Source organism: Lineus longissimus, chromosome 15 (assembly GCF_910592395.1).
Source record: "Lineus longissimus chromosome 15, tnLinLong1.2, whole genome shotgun sequence".
NCBI classification, from domain to species: Eukaryota; Metazoa; Nemertea; class Pilidiophora; order Heteronemertea; family Lineidae; genus Lineus; species Lineus longissimus.
In genome coordinates this window covers 13,749,147-13,771,462 of record NC_088322.1, presented here as the reverse complement: position 1 = coordinate 13,771,462, position 22,316 = coordinate 13,749,147, and the positions used below count along the sequence as shown (strand labels likewise).

Genomic DNA, 22,316 nt, shown 5'->3' with positions numbered 1-22,316 from the left:
CAACCGAATAGGACCCAAGATCCGGCCGAACAACAACAACTCATTCAACTTGAGCAGACGACATCCAGAATGTACACGTTTTCTCCAAACTTAAGGTTTTGCTCAAGAAATATTTGAAGGAAAGTTGATCATTTCGACCATCTGAACAAAGTTTCTTCAATTTGTTTAACAAATATTTGTCAGTGTGAGCAGACGACACTTGAAAGACCGAACAAATCGTTGCAGAAGATGAATAATTATACGGCTGCAGCAGATGACTCATCACCATATGAAGGGTTGCTAAGCGACCGCTAAAACAGTCCCACGCGAGGAATTAAGTAATGATCCGCTGCTGTCAATATAAATAACATGCTCACATTATTTGTACAAGCTTTCAATTGATCATTTTAATAGCAATAAATTACTGAAGCTGATCAATGCGTTTGAATGTCAAAACAACTTTTTAGGAGAGAAGTCGCCAGGTCACCAGTGATTTGGTTCACTTTGGCCTATTCGATTGACTCCTGAATAATGGTCCCGCCACAATCCATAAATTCAGAATCCATACCGGGAACGTAGGTGGACATCAGTTCCGGATGTTCGTTCATATGTACGAAGTTGTTCCGTGATAGTGGCACGTTCATTTTCGTTACGAAATCTCCTTGATCACTTTTTCATTGCAAGTTAAGCATCATTTGGATCTGCAATCTTTAATTCTCGATTTTGCGAGAAAAAAATCGGTTCAACATGGCCGTAAAAATAGTCCTTCTAAAATGGGCTCTTCTGCTTCTTGCTGGAAACACTACCGCCGGTAAGTAACAGATATTATTATTTTTGTAAAGAATGTACAAACTTCATCTTCTTCTGCGTTCGCAACAGTGGATATCACTGCGGGTTCGTCAGTGGTATGCAGATAAATTTCACAACAAGTTGAGTTTGCCACTAGGAAATCAAACGGAAACGCTATTCGACATATTAACATTTATTAAAACATTTTTTTGGTGAAAATTCGTATTTCTTGCTCCCTCTGTCATCTTATCTGATCTTATTGGCCACAACAGCCATGAATCTAGCTACACATTGATTTCTGCACTAAAATCTGCTTGCCGTTGCCGAACAGTCCAGCGAACACGATTTCATATGATGCTGTTACACCCAGAGCCAAGGGCAGCGCGAGCAGATTAACACCTGATAATCCATCTCAAAGCAGACCAATGAACGAGCTCGATAGCAAAGATTACTTCGGAGCAATCCTCAACCCACACTTTTTCTCTCCTGTCCTGTAGTAGATTGGCTGGGAGATTTCTGCACACTCTTGACTCAATTTTTTTTAATTTTTTTTTTTTTTTAATCTATCTGTTTTACCACTGTCAAACTGTTTTAAATCCAAATATTTGCTTCTAACTCCATTATAAAGTGCCTTGGAGCATGCTTAGCTTGTACAAGGCACTATAATATCCGGTATTCATTATTATTATTATTATTATTATTATTATTATTATTATTATTATTAGAAAACTTACATAAAAGATAAAGTTTGTGGAACCAATGATGTCAGCAATGGCGGATTTGAACTAAAGTTCATAGAGTCGATTCTCTTGCAATCAAGTCTGCATACTTCGTTTATCGTATTGATATAGCTCACCGTGATTTAGAGGGAGACCTTGGGTGTGTGATTTCAGTGACTAGGGAGGAAAATGCACTCCTCGATGTGGCAAGAGACTAAATGCTAATCACTAATAACGATTCCTGCAAGTGTTGTGAGGTGGTTTTGGACATGTCTAGGAAATTCGTCAGTTACAATCAGTTTTGGTGAGATCTTCGTTGCAGTCTGAAATCAGTGTGTGTTCTTCAGTTTATAAAGTTCGGGTTCAGAAGGTTTCAAGATAAAGTGATATTGATAATAATGATACTGATAATGCTAATAATACTATATGTACATGTACATCAGTGATATAAAAGATTATCTTTGCAGTTGATTTAACGTTTGAATGAACTTTTTTAAAAAGTTTTTCAAAATCGAGGTCAGCAGGGTCAGACACAATCATTTATTGTTTTGAAAGACTCCGGCAGGGTCAAAAGAAACAGTTGTTGGCGCCGATGATGTCAGCAATATGGCGAATTTCCGCCCCACCCGTGAGATTTGCTCTCGTCACGTCATGAGCACATTGAACTGCTAGTGAACCGTGCTCAATATGTACCGGCTACCGCTCTCTCCATCATCAACGACGATATATGTCGGTGCCGGCCGTGCGAGGTCGTTTCAATGAAAAAGACGCACGCCACTGCCGTACCCGTACCTGAGAAAACTTGCCGTTTTAGGCAGATTTGCGATGATTGAAACAATACATCTACCTCATAATTCATGTACTCGAACGCCCGGAATCAGTATGTGATGGAGTTTGAAAAGTTTGGGTGCGGGGTATGATTATGATGATAATAAAAATGTTTACATCTGTACATGGATGATTAGATAACAAGACAAGGAAGAAGAAAAAAAAGAAAATAATTCGGCAGATTCACCGGGGGTCGAACCCGTGACCAGACGATCCACAGTCAAACACCTTCAGCGCTGAACCGTCAAGGCTTGCATGTTGAAATGGAGATTTTATTCGCCTCTTATATGCGGTATGCAAACGAGCGCGCCACAATAGTGACAAGGTCGCGCAGGTGGCAAAGTGAATAGCCGAAATAGTTCCAAGTAATCGTATATTTCGATAGTTGTACAGATTTTTCTCAACATATCGTATGTATATACCTCAGTGAAATAAAAGATTATCTTTGCAGTTGATTTAACGTTTGAATGACCTTTTTTAAAAAGTTTTTCAAAATCGAGGTCAGCAGGGTCACCACAATCATTTATTGCTTTGAAAGACTCCGGCAGGGTCAAAAGAAACAGTTGTTGGCGCCGATGATGTCAATAATATGGCGAATTTCCGCCCCACCCGTGAGATTTGCTCTCGTCACGTCATGAGCACATTGAACTGCTAGTGAACCGTGCTCAATATGTACCGGCTACCGCTCTCTCCATCATCAACGACGATATATGTCGGTGCCGGCCGTGCGAGGTCGTTTCAATGAAAAAGACGCACGCCACTGCCGTACCCATATCTGAGAAAACTTGCGTTTTAGGCAGATTTGCGATGATTGAAACAATACATCTACCTCATAATTCATGTACTCGAACGCCCGGAATCAGTATGTGATGGAGTTTGAAAAGTTTGGGTGCAGGGTATGATAATGATGATAATAAAAATGTTTACATCTGTACATGGATGATTAGATAACAAGACAAGGAAGAAGAAAAAAAGAAAAAAAATTCGGCAGATTCACCGGGGGTCGAACCCGTGACCAGACGATCCACAGTCAAACACCTTCAGCGCTGAACCGTCAAGGCTTGCATGTTGAAATGGAGATTTTATTCGCCTCTTATATGCGGTATGCAAACGAGCGCCACAATAGTGACAAGGTCGCGCAGGTGGCAAAGTGATTAGCCGAAATAGATCCAAGTAATCGTATATTTCGATAGTTGTACAGATTTTTCTCAACATATCGTATGTATATACCTCAGTGATATAAAAGATTATCTTTGCAGTTGATTTAACGTTTGAATGAACTTTTTTTAAAAGTTTTTCAAAATCGAGGTCAGCAGGGTCAGACACAATCATTTATTGTTTTGAAAGACTCCGGCAGGGTCAAAAGAAACAGTTGTTGGCGCCGATGATGTCAGCAATATGGCGAATTTCCGCCCCACCCGTGAGATTTGCTCTCGTCACGTCATGAGCACATTGAACTGCTAGTGAACCGTGCTCAATATGTACCGGCTACCGCTCTCTCCATCATCAACGACGATATATGTCGGTGCCGGCCGTGCGAGGTCGTTTCAATGAAAAAGACGCACGCCACTGCTGTACCCGTACCTGAGAAAACTTGCCGTTTTAGGCAGATTTGCGATGATTGAAACAATACCTCATAATTCATGTACTCGAACGCCCGGAATCAGTATGTGATGGAGTTTGAAAAGTTTGGGTGCAGGGTATGATAATGATGATAATGAAAATGTTTACATCTGTACATGGATGATTAGATAACAAGACAAGGAAGAAGAAAAAAAAGAAAAAAATTCGGCAGATTCACCGGGGGTCGAACCCGTGACCAGACGATCCACAGTCAAAGACCTTCAGCGCTGAGCCGTCAAGGCTTGCATGTTGAAATGGAGATTTTATTCGCCTCTTATATGCGGTATGCAAACGAGCGCGCCACAATAGTGACAAGGTCGCGCAGGTGGCAAAGTGATTAGCCGAAATAGTTCCAAGTAATCGTATATTTCGATAGTTGTACAGATTTTTCTCAACATATCGTATGTATATACCTCAGTGATATAAAAGATTATCTTTGCAGTTGATTTAACGTTTAATGACCTTTTTTAAAAAGTTTTTCAAAATCGAGGGCAGCAGGGTCACCACAATCATTTATTGCTTTGAAAGACTCCGGCAGGGTCAAAAGAAACAGTTGTTGGCGCCGATGATGTCAGCAATATGGCGAATTTCCGCCCCACCCGTGAAATTTGCTCTCGTCACGTCATGAGCACATTGAACTGCTAGTGAACCGTGCTCAATATGTACCGGCTACCGCTCTCTCCATCATCAACGACGATATATGTCGGTGCCGGCCGTGCGAGGTCGTTTCAATGAGAAAGACGCACGCCGCTGCCGTACCCGTACCTGAGAAAACTTGCCGTTTTAGGCAGATTTGCGATGATTGAAACAATACATCTACCTCATAATTCATGTACTCGAACGCCCGGAATCAGTATGTGATGGAGTTTGAAAAGTTTGGGTGCGGGGTATGATAATGATGATAATGAAAATGTTTACATTTGTACATGGATGATTAGATAACAAGACAAGGAAGAAGAAAAAAAGAAATGTTTTTTTTCGAGATTCACCGGGGGTCGAACCCGTGACCAGCCGATCCACAGTCAAACACCTTCAACGCTGAACCGTCAAGGCTTGCATGTTGAAATGGAGATTTTATTCGCCTCTTATATGCGGTATGCAAACGAGCGCGCCACAATAGTGACAAGGTCGCGCAGGTGGCAAAGTGATTAGCCGAAATAGTTCCAAGTAATCGTATATTTCGATTGTTGTACAGATTTTTCTCAACATATTGTATGTATATACCTCAGTGATATAAAAGATTATCTTTGCAGTTGATTTTAACGTTTGAATGACCTTTTTTAAAAAGTTTTCAAAATCGAGGTCAGCAGGGTCAGACACAATCATTTATTGTTTTGAAAGACTCCGGCAGGGTCAAAAGAAATAGTTGTTGGCGCCGATGATGTCAGCAATATGGCGAATTTCCGCCCCACCCGTGAGATTTGCTCTCGTCACGTCATGAGCACATTGAACTGCTAGTGAACCGTGCTCAATATGTACCGGCTATCGCTCTCTCCATCATCAACGACGATATATGTCGGTGCCGGCCGTGCGAGGTCGTTTCAATGAAAAAGACGCACGCCACTGCCGTACCCGTACCTGAGAAAACTTGCCGTTTTAGGCAGATTTGCGATGATTGAAACAATACATCTACCTCATAATTCATGTACTCGAACGCCCGGAATCAGTATGTGATGGAGTTTGAAAAGTTTGGGTGCAGGGTATGATAATGATGATAATAAAAATGTTTACATCTGTACATGGATGATTAGATAACAAGACAAGGAAGAAGAAAAAAAGAAAAAAAATTCGACAGATTCACCGGGGGTCGAACCCGTGACCAGCCGATCCACAGTCAAACACCTTCAGCGCTGAACCGTCAAGGCTTGCATGTTGAAATGGAGATTTTATTCGCCTCTTATATGCGGTATGCAAACGAGCGCGCCACAATAGTGACAAGGTCGCGCAGGTGGCAAAGTGATTAGCCTAAATAGTTCCAAGTAATCGTATATTTCGATAGTTGTACAGATTTTTCTCAACATATCGTATGTATATACCTCAGTGATATAAAAGATTATCTTTGCAGTTGATTTAACGTTTGAATGAACTTTTTTTTAAAGTTTTTCAAAATCGAGGTCAGCAGGGTCAGACACAATCATTTATTGTTTTGAAAGACTCCGGCAGGGTCAAAAGAAACAGTTGTTGGCGGCGATGATGTCAGCTATATTGCGAATTTCCGCCCCACCCGTGAGATTTGCTCTCGTCACGTCATGAGCACATTGAACTGCTAGTGAACCGTGCTCAATATGTACCGGCTACCGCTCTCTCCATCATCAACGACGATATATGTCGGTGCCGGCCGTGCGAGGTCGTTTCAATGAAAAAGACGCACGCCACTGCCGTACCCGTACCTGAGAAAACTTGCCGTTTTAGGCAGATTTGCGATGATTGAAACAATACCTCATAATTCATGTACTCGAACGCCCGGAATCAGTATGTGATGGAGTTTGAAAAGTTTGGGTGCGGGGTATGATAATGATGATAATGAAAATGTTTACATCTGTACATGGATGATTAGATAACAAGACAAGGAAGAAGAAAAAAAAGAAAAAAATTCGGCAGATTCACCGGGGGTCGAACCCGTGACCAGCCGATCCACAGTCAAACACCTTCAGCGCTGAACCGTCAAGGCTTGCATGTTGAAATGGAGATTTTATTCGCCTCTTATATGCGGTATGCAAACGAGCGCGCCACAATAGTGACAAGGTCGCGCAGGTGGCAAAGTGATTAGCCGAAATAGTTCCAAGTAATCGTATATTTCGATAGTTGTACAGATTTTTCTCAACATATCGTATGTATATACCTCAGTGATATAAAAGATTATATTTGCAGTTGATTTAACGTTTGAATGACCTTTTTTAAAAAGTTTTTCAAAATCGAGGTCAGCAGGGTCACCACAATCATTTATTGCTTTGAAAGACTCCGGCAGGGTTAAAAGAAACAGTTGTTGGCGCCGATGATGTCAGCAATATGGCGAATTTCCGCCCCACCCGTGAGATTTGCTCTCGTCACGTCATGAGCACATTAATCTGCTAGTGAACCGTGCTCAATATGTACCGGCTACCGCTCTCTCCATCATCAACGACGATATATGTCGGTGCCGGCCGTGCGAGGTCGTTTCAATGAAGAAGTCGCACGCCACTGCCGTACCCGTACCTGAGAAAACTTGCCGTTTTAGGCAGATTTGCGATGATTGAAACAATACATCTACCTCATAATTCATGTACTCGAACGCCCGGAATCAGTATGTGATGGAGTTTGAAAAGTTTGGGTGCAGGGTATGATTATGATGATAATAAAAATGTTTACATCTGTACATGGATGATTAGATAACAAGACAAGGAAGAAGAAAAAAAGAAAAAAAATTCGGCAGATTCACCGGGGGTCGAACCCGTGACCAGCCGATCCACAGTCAAACACCTTCAGCGCTGAACCGTCAAGGCTTGCATGTTGAAATGGAGATTTTATTCGCCTCTTATATGCGGTATGCAAACGAGCGCGCCACAATAGTGACAAGGTCGCGCAGGTGGCAAAGTGATTAACCGAAATAGTTCCAAGTAATCGTATATTTCGATAGTTGTACATATTTTTCTCAACATATCGTATGTATATACCTCAGTGATATAAAAGATTATCTTTGCAGTTGATTTAACGTTTGAATGACCTTTTTTAAAAAGTTTTTCAAAATCGAGGTCAGCAGGGTCAGACACAATCATTTATTGTTTTGAAAGACTCCGGCAGTGTCAAAAGAAACAGTTGTTGGTGCCGATGATGTCAGCTATATTGCGAATTTCCGCCCCACCCGTGAGATTTGCTCTCGTCACGTCATGAGCACATTGAACTGCTAGTGAACCGTGCTCAATATGTACCGGCTACCGCTCTCTCCATCATCAACGACGATATATGTCGGTGCCGGCTGTGCGAGGTCGTTTCAATGAAAAAGACGCACGCCACTGCCGTACCCGTACCTGAGAAAACTTGTCGTTTTAGGCAGATTTGCGATGATTGAAACAATACATCTACCTCATAATTCATGTACTCGAACGCCCGGAATCAGTATGTGATGGAGTTTGAAAAGTTTGGGTGCGGGGTATGATAATGATGATAATGAAAATGTTTACATCTGTACATGGATGATTAGATAACAAGACAAGGAAGAAGAAAAAAAAGAAAAAAATTCGGCAGATTCACCGGGGGTCGAACCCGTGACCAGCCGATCCACAGTCAAACACCTTCAACGCTGAACCGTCAAGGCTTGCATGTTGAAATGGCGATTTTATTCGCCTCTAATATGCGGTATGCAAACAAGCGCGCCACAATAGTGACAAGGTCGCGCAGGTGGCAAAGTGATTAACCGAAATAGTTCCAAGTAATCGTATATTTCGATTGTTGTACAGATTTTTCTCAACATATTGTATGTATATACCTCAGTGATATAAAAGATTATCTTTGCAGTTGATTTAACGTTTGAATGACCTTTTTTAAAAAGTTTTTAAAATCGAGGTCAGCAGGGTCAGACACAATCATTTATTGTTTTGAAAGACTCCGGCAGGGTCAAAAGAAATAGTTGTTGGCGCCGATGATGTCAGCAATATGGCGAATTTCCGCCCCACCCGTGAGATTTGCTCTCGTCACGTCATGAGCACATTGAACTGCTAGTGAACCGTGCTCAATATGTACCGGCTACCGCTCTCTCCATCATCAACGACGATATATGTCGGTGCCGGCCGTGCGAGGTCGTTTCAATGAAAAAGACGCACGCCACTGCCGTACCCGTACCTGAGAAAACTTGCCGTTTTAGGCAGATTTGCGATGATTGAAACAATACATCTACCTCATAATTCATGTACTCGAACGCCCGGAATCAGTATGTGAAGGAGTTTGAAAAGTTTGGGTGCAGGGTATGATAATGATGATAATAAAAATGTTTACATCTGTACATGGATGATTAGATAACAAGACAAGGAAGAAGAAAAAAAAGAAAAAAATTCGGCAGATTCACCGGGGGTCGAACACGTGACCAGCCGATCCACAGTCAAATACCTTCAGCGCTGAACCGTCAAGGCTTGCATGTTGAAATGGAGATTTTATTCGCCTCTTATATGCGGTATGCAAACGAGCGCGCCACAATAGTGACAAGGTCGCGCAGGTGGCAAAGTGATTAGCCGAAATAGTTCCAAGTAATCGTATATTTCGATAGTTGTACAGATTTTTCTCAACATATCGTATGTATATACCTCAGTGATATAAAAGATTATCTTTGCAGTTGATTTAACGTTTGAATGACCTTTTTAAAAAGTTTTTCAAAATCGAGGTCAGCAGGGTCACCACAATCATTTATTGCTTTGAAAGACTCCGGCAGGGTCAAAAGAAACAGTTGTTGGCACCGATGATGTCAGCAATATGGCGAATTTCCGCCCCACCCGTAAGATTTGCTCTCGTCACGTCATGAGCACATTGAACTGCTAGTGAACCGTGCTCAATATGTACCGGCTACCGCTCTCTCCATCATCAACGACGATATATGTCGGTGCTGGCCGTGCGAGGTCGTTTCAATGAAAAAGACGCACGCCACTGCCGTACCCGTACCTGAGAAAACTTGCCGTTTTAGGCAGATTTGCGATGATTGAAACAATACATCTACCTCATAATTCATGTACTCGAACGCCCGGAATCAGTATGTGATGGAGTTTGAAAAGTTTGGGTGCGGGGTATGATAATGATGATAATGAAAATGTTTACATCTGTACATGGATGATTAGATAACAAGACAAGGAAGAAGAAAAAAAAGAAAAAAATTCGGCAGATTCACCGGGGGTCGAACACGTGACCAGCCGATCCACAGTCAAACACCTTCAGCGCTGAACCGTCAAGGCTTGCATGTTGAAATGGAGATTTTATTCGCCTCTTATATGCGGTATGCAAACGAGCGCGCCACAATAGTGACAGGGTGGCAAAGTGATTAGCCGAAATAGTTCCAAGTAATCGTATATTTCGATAGTTGTACAGATTTTTCTCAACATATCGTATGTATATACACGTACATGAATGAATAAAGAAAGTAAATGAAGAGAAACGTTTTTTTCTGGATACACGGGGAGTCGAATCCGTGACCACCTGGCAGAAAGTCCAGCATCCTAACCGTTGAATCAAAGAGGTTTTCATGTTTGAGTGGAGATTTTCTTCGCCTGTGATAGCCAGGCTATGGTGATATGAACCTTGTGTGTTTATTTCACACACGCTTCAGATCACCAATTCGTTGAGAATTTTTTCTGTTGGTGCCACACTGATGGAGGACCTGCCGGCAATAAATTATAGTTGTTTTCAGTCAATGTTGATTGGCTTGTTCGCACTCTTTTTTGTGAGAAAATCCATTATTTCATTAAATTGTGCCAGCTTAGGTGATGTATCTGTAAGCACTTGAGTGGAGATTTTCTTCGCCTGTAATAACCAGGCTATAGTGATATGAACCTTGTGTGTTTATTTCACACACGCTTCAGATCACCAATTCGTTGAGAATTTTTTCTGTTGTTGCCACATTGATGGAGGACCTGCCGGCAATAAATTATAGTTCTATTTTATCAAATGTTGATTGGCTTGTTCGCACTCATTTTTGTGAGGAAATCCATTATTTAATTAAATTGTGCAAGCTTAGGTGAGGTATTTGTAAGCACTTCTGCCATGGAATTTAAAAGGAAAATCATGATCAGCATCATGATGGTAAATCTGAGATCTTTTTCGTATAAGGGTTTCTTTGTTTATTGATTGACAGGGATTACCTCATTAATTGCTGAGTCAGCTACACAAAATTGCCGAATAATTACACTGACTAATTTTGGTCGTACCCATGCAAGCCTCATGCTGGATGACAAGATGTCAATTAAAGTAGACATTTTGGGCTTGATTTTAAATGATATCAACTAACAGAATTTCGGTCGATTTTAAAATAGGAACGCGATCTTTTTCTAGATATTCCCTCACGGGCAGCATATTAACCATCCAGGCACCAGTGGTTTTTGATATCCCTCTCGATATGACGAAGGGGTATAAAAAGCCTGAAGCTCAGGATACCATTTGACTAATTGGAAAAGTCAAGGTCCGACACTAATACCTCTTTGCCCCAATGTAGCCTAGAAAATATCAGCTGCCGATTCGAACTCGGTAGTACATGTACTCGAACGCCCGGAATCAGTATGTGCTGCAGTTTGAAAAGTTTGGGTGCGGGGTATGAAAATGGTAATGATGAAAAAATTTACATCTGTTCATGGAGGATTAGATAACAAGATAAGGAAAATGAGAAAAAGAGATACTGTGGCAGATTCAGCGGGAGCCGAACCCGTGACCAGCCGATCCACAGTCAAACACTCTTAGCGCTGAACTGACAAGGCTTTCATTCGCCTCTTATATGCGATATGCAAAAGAGCGCCGCAATTGTGACAAGGTCGCGCAGGTGGCAAAGTGATTGGCCTAAATATATATAGTTCCAAATAATCGTATATTTCGATAGTTGTACATATTTTTCTCAACATATCGTATCCATCCATATACCTCAGTGATATAAAAAATTATGTTTGCAGTTGATTTAACGTTTAAATGGCCTTTTTAAAAAGTTTTTAAAAACGAGGTCAGCAGTGTCACAGTCAATCAATATTGTTTTGAAAGACTCGTCACGTCATGAGCACATTGAATTGCGAGTGAACCGTACTGTATATGTACCGGCTACCACTCTCCATCATCACTGACCATATGTGCCGGTGCCGGACGTGCGAGGTCGTTTTAGAATTCTATTGTGTATCCATTGTGTGAGGGAAAATCATTCTGTGTTTTTTTTCCTAAACTTTTGGGGCACTATAGTGTATATTTGTACAGGGACTTTCAGCCAATCAGATTTCGACAAATGCATGACGTCAGAAGCCTTAGAAACTTTAGAGCAGTTGGTAGGTCGCTCGTCAGAAATGGCAGAATACGATGTTTGATTCAAAGGTCGCGAGTTCGAATCCGGTTGTGGACAACATTTTTCTTTTTCTTCTTTATATTTTATTTTTAAAATGCGTTTCTTTTCCCTTGTTATTTAGATTTTAGATATTTGAGTTATGCTGCCTACAACATACCTACAGAAAGGGCTATAACAATAGTCCATCTTCAAGATCCAACCACAGTTTAATGATGATGCCCCGATGACGACACAGATTTATCGGATTCTGATTGGCTGAGAACCTGTGTAGAAATGGTCACTGTACTGCCCGAAAGGTTCAGGGAAACAAAATCCGGCCCGCCCTACTTAAAGTCCAGCGTATAGCGGATCGAAGCCTATTTCGATGGACTACCACCTCGCTCCTATACAGCGCTCTAATAAACTCATTGTTCTTTTTTGACAGCTGTGTTCAACCCCGACCCTGTCGGCTACTGGCCCTTGACGGCTGAAGCGAAGGGAGATGACCTCTCGGGCAACGACAACCATGCCACCCTCCATGGAGTCACATTCACCGACGGACCGACCCTAAGACCCAGGAGCGCTATTCGCTTTTCCGGCAACTCCTCGTCCTATTTCAGCGTGGGGAAATCGACAACCATGGACTTGAGCAAGCGTGACGGGTTCACACTCACGGGGTACTTGAAACTGCTCTCAGGGACTCAAGCGCCGATTATGGAGTGGCCGGGGACGCAGGGCAAGTTGTTCGGATTGATGGTCTGGGCGTGGCCCAACTCTAATCTCTACGTTAGTATAACCGGTTATGGTAATCCAGGACATATCTTTGATATGCAATTCTCTAACGGGGTTTGGATGTTCTTTGGCCTATCGTACGACAAATCGTCAAGAAAAGTGATTGGTTATATGGATGGGGTCACCCGAGAGACGCGGGTGAAATTTGAAAGCACGAGCGTTGCGCCAGATACCTCCGCGAGCCTTGTAAACTTCGGTAAACGAGACCGTGGCGGCACAAGTGACCATGACGGGGACAAGTTTCTGAACGGAGAGATGAGCTGCGTCATGTTATTCGACCGGGGTCTGACAGCAGACGACATGAAGAGAGCAAAGACCTTCTGTGATAATAACAACAATGGGGGACAAGGTAGGTCAACCCCAGCAACACAGACCTAAACATATTGTACAATGTTTAGGTCCTGGCCTGAAGCGACCGTTTGCACATCGTACAACACGTGCACTTCCCGTTCACTTGTGTTCTTCATATTTTCCTCCACGCTAGACAGCTTCATCGGCCTGTCCAAATAAGCCGTAGCCTATAGTACTAGCTTTCAATTCAGGTTCAGAGTGTCTATCATTCGTCTCGAGTCACAACTACCTTCGCTTCGGAAGGGCGGCTGAACACACGTTCCTCTTTATTACAAATTCTCTCCATTTCAGGCGCCACGTTTGAATTCCACTCCAAAGCGAAGATTCCATCTGGAAGCATTCTGAGGACGCACACAGACACCCCGACCATAATCAAGTGCATGGACTTCTGTTTCAGGGACTCTCAGTGCGCGTCAGCCTCCTTCACCGACGCCAGCAAGACCTGCCTGACCTCAAGTGTGAACTATTTCCTCCCCAAGGTGACGCTTCCTGCCGACGACCGCTTTGAACTTTACTGCCTGACGCGACCAGTTTGATCAGCAGGGGCCATTTGTTCAAAAGAACAAAAATCACGTTATCCCTACTAAACGGTTTAGTTGAATTAAGTAACCTTAAGGACGTTGTCTCTTTCAGTTCATCCCACCAAGACCTAACGGTGCCGTTAAAGCTTTAATACGTGCTTTTTGAACAACTCAGCCCTGAGTTTTGCCATGTTGAAAAATGACAGAGGACGCAGAGAGGTGCATTAAGAACTGACCCTATGATGGAGGACTTGTGTCCGCCTCTGTGCCCAACATGGAATGACGACTACTTCCGGTTGGCGCGGGATAGCGTGGCACGTCATATTCAGCCTAGTTCCCGTCATCGCACCTTTTTACAACCCTGTGAGATCTTATTGATTACCATTTGTATTTTGGACAGCTTTAAGACACGTTAACTTAATTGTATATCAAAGTCGAATGTCTAACGCACAACACCAGTATATATGGGTTCTTTTGTTCGATTGTTCCTAGACTCCTACAATCCATCCCAGACTCCTGGGGCATTCTATCAGTCATCTGAAAAATAGTCTTCCTATTGGGAAGGACACGATCCATCCACAGCATCCGGAGTGTAGTGAATATCAAATTCAAATTCAAATTTTATTGAAAACCAAACATATTACAGAGTAATACGTAGGTGGCAAGATAAAGAACTGCGTATTAGGTACAAACAGAGGAAGTGAAACAAATTATCACCTAGCTGTGATCACCAACAGTGACATTGACTGTCAGTACCTTGTCTTACTTACTTTGACCAGAGGCCATCTGTTCAGAGTCAAACAAAGACAGAAGCAATCGAATAGGACCCAAGATCCGGCCGAACAACAACAACTCATTCAACTTGAGCAGACGACATCCAGAATATACACGTTTTCTCCAAACTTAAGGTTTTTCTCAAGAAATATTTGAAGGAAAGTTGATCATTTCGACCATCTGAACAAAGTTTCTTCACTTTGTTTAACAAATATTTGTCAGTGTGAGCAGACGACACTTGAAAGACCGAACAAATCGTTGCAGAAGATGAATAATTATACGACTGCAGCAGATGACTCATCACCATATGAAGGGTTGCTAAGCGACCCCTAAAACAGTTCCACGCGAGGAATTAAGTAGTGATCCGCTGCAGTCAATATAAATGACATGCTCACATTATCTACTTGATCACTTTTTCATTGCAAGTTAAGCAACATTTGGATCTGCAATCTTTAATTCTCTATTTTAAATGATCGTTACGGGTTTGAGTGATTATGAGTTGACTGTTTTCTGGACTATTAGTGTTCATGTTATTAGAGTTGGACAATCATAAGTCAATCAGTATTCACGTACCATTTCGAGTTTAAGTAGTTTGAATTATATCTTTAGAGTTTGAGACGACCCCTCCAAACCTGAGTTGAGTTAAAACTAGGACATTCTTGGTTTGGAATTTCTTTATCTAATTACTAAAGTAATTAAGTGGGAGGGATGTCGTGTTGTGGTTATTTAGAGACACGCTGAATATAAATAGTGGTCGCGTTAAATGTTCTCGTGTATGACGCTAATGCCGCGGATCTTCAATGGCGCTGAAGCCGATCGATTTAGAGTGAATAAAAACCACTGAATAGAAGTATCAACTAGTTATTGTGATATTGACAACCGCTAAAACAGTTCCACGCGAGGAATTAAGTAATGCGTTTGAATATCAAAACAACTTTTTAGGACAGAAGTCGCCAGGTCCCATCGAAAATCGTCCATTTTGACTGAATGTTGTGTTTGCTCGAAGACTAGAAAAGGAATTAGCGACTTTTGCATCTGAACTCTTTCGGGGGTCTCATAAACAGTGGTTTGGTTCTCTTTGGCCTATTCGATTGACTCGTGCATATTGGTCCCGCCGCAATCCATTCATTCAGAATCCATACCGGGAACGTAGGTGGACATCGACCAGTTAGTTCCGGATGGATTCATATTTTCTGAAGTTGTTCCGTGATAGTGGCACGTCCATTTTCATTACGAAATCTCCTTGATCACTTTTCATTGCAAGTTAAGCAACATTTGGATCTGCATCCTTTAATTCTCTATTTTGCGAGAAAAAATCGGTTCAACATGGCCGTAAAAATAGTCCTTCTAAAATGGGCTCTTCTGCTTCTTGCTGGAAACACTACCGTCGGTAAGTACAAGATATTATTGTTTTTGTAAAGAATGTACAAACTTCACTAATAACGATTCCTGCAAGTGTTGTGAGGTGGTTTTGGACATGTCTAGGAAATTCGTCAGTTACAATCAGTTTTGGTGAGATCTTCGTTGCAGTCTGAAATCAGTGTGTGTTCTTCAGTTTATAAAGTTCGGGTTCAGAAGGTTTCAAGATAAAAGTGATATTGATAATAATGATACTGATAATGCTAATAATACTATATGTACATGTACCTCAGTGATATAAAAGATTATCTTTGCAGTTGATTTAAGGTTTGAATGACCTTTTTTAAAAAGTTTTTCAAAATCGAGGTCAGCAGGGTCAGACACAATCATTTATTGTTTTGAAAGACTCCGGCAGGGTCAAAAGAAACAGTTGTTGGCGCCGATGATGTCAGCAATATGGCGAATTTCCGCCCCACCCGTGAGATTTGCTCTCGTCACGTCATGAGCACATTGAACTGCCAGTGAACCGTGCTCAATATGTACCGGATATACCGCTCTCTCCATCATCAACGACGATATATGTCGGTGCCGGTGTAACATCTGTGGTTGTTTCCATGTGTCAGTGTTTCCAAACAATAGGCAGCTAGAGAGACCACGACTTTTCAATAGGGGGGATACACAGAAAAACTTGTCAATCTATTTTTGAGCGTTCCCAAACAATGAGGGGAAACACTCAAAAACATTACACCGGCCGTGCGAGGTCGTTTCAATGAAAAAGACGCACGCCACTGCCGTACCCGTACCTGAGAAAACTCGCGTTTTAGGCAGATTTGCGATGATTGAAACAATACATCTACCTCATAATTCATGTACTCGAACGCCCGGAATCAGTATGTGATGGAGTTTGAAAAGTTTGGTTGCAGGGTATGATAATGATGATAATAAAAATGTTTACATCTGTACATGGATGATTAGATAACAAGACAAGGAAGAAGAAAAAAATCCAAAAAAAATCGGCAGATTCACCGGGGGTCGAACCCGTGACCAGCCGATCCACAGTCAAACACCTTCAGCGCTGAACCGTTAAGGCTTGCATGTTGAAATGGAGATTTTATTCGCCTCTTATATGCGGTATGCAAACGAGCGCGCCACAATAGTGACAAGGTCGCGCAGGTGGCAAAGTGATTAGCCGAAATAGTTCCAAGTAATCGTATATTTCGATAGTTGTACAGATTTTTCTCAACATATCGTATGTATATACCTCAGTGATATAAAAGATTATCTTTGCAGTTGATTTAACGTTTGAATGACCTTTTTTAAAAAGTTTTTCAAAATCGAGGTCAGCAGGGTCAGACACAATCATTTATTGTTTTGAAAGACTCCGGCAGGGTCAAAAGAAACAGTTGTTGGCGCCGATGATGTCAGCAATATGGCGAATTTCCGCCCCACCCGTGAGATTTGCTCTCGTCACGTCATGAGCACATTGAACTGCTAGTGAACCGTGCTCAATATGTACCGGCTACCGCTCTTTCCATCATCAACGACGATATATGTCGGTGCCGGCCGTGCGAGGTCGTTTCAATGAAAAAGACGCACGCCACTGCCGTACCCGTACCTGAGAAAACTTGCCGTTTTAGGCAGATTTGCGATGATTGAAACAATACATCTACCTCATAATTCATGTACTCGAACGCCCGGAATCAGTATGTGCTGGAGTTTGAAAAGTTTGGGTGCGGGGTATGATAATGATGATAATGAAAATGTTTACATCTGTACATTGATGATCAGATGACAAGACAAGGAAGAAGAAAAAAATATTAAAAAATTCGGCAGATTCACCGGGTCTCGAACCCGTGACCAGCCGATCCACAGTCAAACACCTTCAGCGCTGAACCGTCAAGGCTTGCATGTTGAAATGGAGATTTTATTCGCCTCTTATATGCGGTATGCAAACGAGCGCGCCACAATAGTGACAGGGTGGCAAAGTGATTAGCCGAAATAGTTCCAAGTAATCGTATATTTCGACAGTTGTACAGATTTTTCTCAGCATATCGTATGTATATACACGTACATGAATGAATAAAGAAAGTAAATGAAGAGAAACGTTTTTTTCTGGATACACGGGGAGTTGAATCCGTGACCACCTGGCAGAAAGTCCAGCATCCTGACCGTTGAATCAAAGAGGTTTTCATGTTTGAGTGGAGATTATCTTCGCCTGTGATAGCCAGGCTATGGTGATATGAACCTTGTGTGTTTATTTCACACACGCTTCAGATCACCAATTCGTTGAGAATTTTTTCTGTTGGTGCCACATTGGTGGAGGACTTGCCGGCAATAAATTCTAGTTCTATTTTATCAAACGTTGATTGGCTGATTCGCACTCTTTTTTGTGAGAAAATCCATTATTTAATTAAATTGTGCCAGCTTAGGTGATGTATTTGTAAGCACTTGAGTGGAGATTTTCTTCGCCTGTAATAACCAGGCTATGGTGATATGAGCCTTGTGTGTTTATTTCACACACGCTTCAGATCACCAATTCGTTGAGAATCTTTTCTGTTGGTGCCACACTGATGGAGGACCTGCCGGCAATAAATTATAGTTGTTTTCAGTCAATGTTGATTGGCTTGTTCGCACTCTTTTTTGTGAGAAAATCCATTATTTAATTAAATTGTGCCAGCTTATAGGTGATGTATTTGTAAGCACTTGAGTGGAGATTTTCTTCGCCTGTAATAGCCAGGCTATGGTGATATGGACCTTGTGTGTTTATTTCACACACGCTTCAGATCACCAATTCGTTGAGAATTTTTTCTGTTGTTGCCACATTGATGGAGGACCTGCCGGCAATAAATTATAGTTCTTTTTTATCAAATGTTGACTGGCTTGTTCGCACTCATTTTTGTGAGGAAATCCATTATTTAATTAAATTGTGCAAGCTTAGGTGAGTTATTTGTAAGCACTTCTGCCATGGAATTTAAAGGGAAAATCATGATCAGCATCATGATGGTAAATCTGAGATCTTTTTAGTATAAGGGTTTTTGTTTGTTTATTGATTGACAGGGATTACCTCATTAATTGCTGAGTCAGCTACACAAAATTGCCGAATAATTACGCTGACTAATTATGGTCGTACCCATGCAAGCCTCATGCTGGATGACAAGATGTCAATTAAAGTAGACATTTTGGGCTTGATTTTAAATGATATCAACTAACAGAATTTCGGTCGATTTTAAAATAGGAACGCGATCTTTTTCTAGATATTCCCTCACGGGCAGCATATTAACCATCCAGGCACCAGTGGTTTTTGATATCCCTCTCGATATGACGAAGGGGTATAAAAAGCCTGAAGCTCAGGATACCATTTGACTAATTGGAAAAGTCAAGGTCCGACACTAATACCTCTTTGCCCCAATGTAGCCTAGAAAATATCAGCTGCCGATTCGAACTCGGTAGTACATGTACTCGAACGCCCGGAATCAGTATGTGCTGCAGTTTGAAAAGTTTGGGTGCGGGGTATGAAAATGGTAATGATGAAAAAATTTACATCTGTTCATGGAGGATTAGATAACAAGATAAAGAAAATGAGAAAAAGAGATACTGTGGCAGATTCAGCGGGAGCCGAACCCGTGACCAGCCGATCCACAGTCAAACACTCTTAGCGCTGAACTGACAAGGCTTTCATTCGCCTCTTATATGCGATATGCAAAAGAGCGCCGCAATTGTGACAAGGTCGCGCAGGTGGCAAAGTGATTGGCCTAAATATATATAGTTCCAAATAATCGTATATTTCGATAGTTGTACATATTTTTCTCAACATATCGTATCCATCCATATACCTCAGTGATATAAAAAATTGGCTAAACTTTAGAATTACCGATCGGATGTTCCTCCGCACTATATAAGTTGTGAATCGGTTTAAAGGGTTAGGGTTAGGGTTAGGCTACTTGTTCATTATTCGGTATTCATTCGCCCCTTAGACCTATACTTCCGATCGGGAATTCTAAAGTCGTTCCAAAAAATTATGTTTGCAGTTGATTTAACGTTTAAATGGCCTTTTTAAAATGTTTTTAAAAACGAGGTCAGCAGTGTCACAGTCAATCAATATTGTTTTGAAAGACTCGTCACGTCATGAGCACATTGAATTGCGAGTGAACCGTACTGTATATGTACCGGCTACCACTCTCCATCATCACTGACCATATGTGCCGGTGCCGGACGTGCGAGGTCGTTTTAGAATTCTATTGTGTATCCATTGTGTGAGGGAAAATCATTCTGTGTTTTTTTTCCTAAACTTTTGGGGCACTATAGTGTATATTTGTACAGGGACTTTCAGCCAATCAGATTTCGACAAATGCATGACGTCAGAAGCCTTAGAAACTTTAGAGCAGTTGGTAGGTCGCTCGTCAGAAATGGCAGAATACGATGTTTGATTCAAAGGTCGCGAGTTCGAATCCGGTTGTGGACAACATTTTTCTTTTTCTTCTTTATATTTTATTTTTAAAATGCGTTTCTTTTCCCTTGTTATTTAGATTTTAGATATCTGAGTTATGCTGCCTACAACATACCTACAGAAAGGGCTATAACAATAGTCCATCTTCAAGATCCAACCACAGTTAAATGATGATGCCCCGATGACGACACAGATTTATCGGATTCTGATTGGCTGAGAACCTGTGTAGAAATGGTCACTGTACTGCCCGAAAGGTTCAGGGAAACAAAATCCGGCCCGCCCTACTTAAAGTCCAGCGTATAGCGGATCGAAGCCTATTTCGATGGGCTACCACCTCGCTCCTATACAGCGCTCTAATAAACTCATTGTTCTTTTTTGACAGCTGTGTTCAACCCCGCCCCTGTCGGCTACTGGCCCTTGACGGCTGAAGCGAAGGGAGATGACCTTTCGGGCAACGACAACCATGCCACCCTCCATGGAGTCACATTCACCGACGGACCGACCCAAAGACCCAGGAGCGCTATTCGCTTTTCCGGCAACTCCTCGTCCTATTTCAGCGTGGGGAAATCGACAACCATGGACTTGAGCAAGCGTGACGGGTTCACACTCACGGGGTACTTGAAACTGCTCTCAGGGACTCAGGCGCCGATTATGGAGTGGCCGGGGAAGAGCTTGTCGTTCGGATCGCTGGTCTGGGTGTGGCCCAAAATGACTCTCCACATTAGCATAATCGGGAGAGGTACTCCAGGACATGTCTTTGATATGAAATTCTCTCACGGTGTTTGGATGTTCTTTGGCGTATCATACGACAAATCGTCAAGAAATGTGATTGGTTATTTGGATGGGTTCACCCCGGAGACGCAGCTGGAAAGCACGAGCGCTGCGCCAGATACCTCCGCGAGCCTTGTAAACTTCGGTAAACAAGTACGTTCAGCGTCTCTGAACGCATCGATGAGCTGCGTCATGTTATTCGACCGGGGTCTGACAGCAGACGACATGAAGAGAGCAAAGACCTTCTGTGATAATAACAACAATGGAGGACAAGGTAGGTCAACCCCAGCAACACAGACCTAAACATATTGTACAATGTTTAGGTCCTTGCCTGAAGCGACCGTTTGCACATCGTACAACACGTGCACTTCCCGTTCACTTGTGTTCTTCATATTTTCCTCCACGCTAGACAGCTTCATCGGCCTGTCCAAAGAAGCCGTAGCCTATAGTACTAGCTTTCAATTCAGGTTCAGAGTGTCTATCATTCGTCTCGAGTCACAACTACCTTCGCTTCGGAAGGGCGGCTGAACACACGTTCCTCTTTATTACAAATTCTCTCCATTTCAGGCGCCACGTTTGAATTCCACTCCAAAGCGAAGATTCCATCTGGAAGCATTCTGACGACGCACACAGACACCCCGACCATAATCAAGTGCATGGACTTCTGTGCCAGGGACTCTCAGTGCGCGTCAGCCTCCTTCACCGACGCCAGCAAGACCTGCCTGACCTCAAGTGTGAACTATTTCCTCCCCAAGGTGTCGCTCCCTGCCGACGACCGCTTTGAACTTTACTGCCTGACGCGACCAGTTTGATCAGCAGGGGCCGTTTGTTCAAAAGAACAAAAATCACGTTATCCCTACTAAACGGTTTAGTTGAATTAAGTAACCTTAAGGACGTTATCTCTTTCAGTTCATCCCACCAAGACCTAACGGTGCCGTTAGAGCTTTAATACGTGCTTTTTGAACAACTCAGCCCTGAGTTTTGCCATGTTGAAAAATGACAGAGGACGCAAAGAGGTGCATTAAGAACTGACCCTATCATGGAGGACTTGTGTCCGCCTCTGTGCCCAACATGGAATGACGACTACTTCCGGTTGGCGCGGGATAGCGTGGCACGTCATATTCAGCCTAGTTCCCGTCATCGCACCTTTTTACAACCCTGTGAGATCTTATTGATTACCATTTGTATTTTGGACAGCTTTAAGACACGTTAACTTAATTGTATATCAAAGTCGAATGTCTAACGCACAACACCAGTATATATGGGTTCTTTTGTTCGATTGTTCCTAGACTCCTACAATCCATCCCAGACTCCTGGGGCATTCTATCAGTCATCTGAAAAATAGTCTTCCTATTGGGAAGGACACGATCCATCCACAGCATCCGGAGTGT

General features: G+C 42.3%; 2 protein-coding genes across 2 annotated transcripts; both read left to right on the top strand.

The window, feature by feature from the left end:
* Positions 1-707: 707 nt before the first annotated feature.
* Positions 708-21,737, top strand: LOC135499445 (uncharacterized). The gene is made up of 3 exons (XM_064790189.1): positions 708-790; positions 20,537-21,199; positions 21,493-21,737. Exons 1-3 carry the CDS (start codon positions 727-729, stop codon positions 21,735-21,737), a joined length of 972 nt encoding a protein of 323 aa, XP_064646259.1. The 5' UTR covers positions 708-726.
* LOC135499937 (uncharacterized) lies at positions 12,435-14,397 on the top strand. The gene is made up of 2 exons (XM_064790998.1): positions 12,435-13,051; positions 13,345-14,397. The coding sequence occupies exons 1-2, from the start codon at positions 12,550-12,552 to the stop codon at positions 13,587-13,589; spliced, it is 747 nt and encodes a 248-aa protein (XP_064647068.1). The 5' UTR covers positions 12,435-12,549; the 3' UTR covers positions 13,590-14,397.
* Positions 21,738-22,316: the final 579 nt, after the last annotated feature.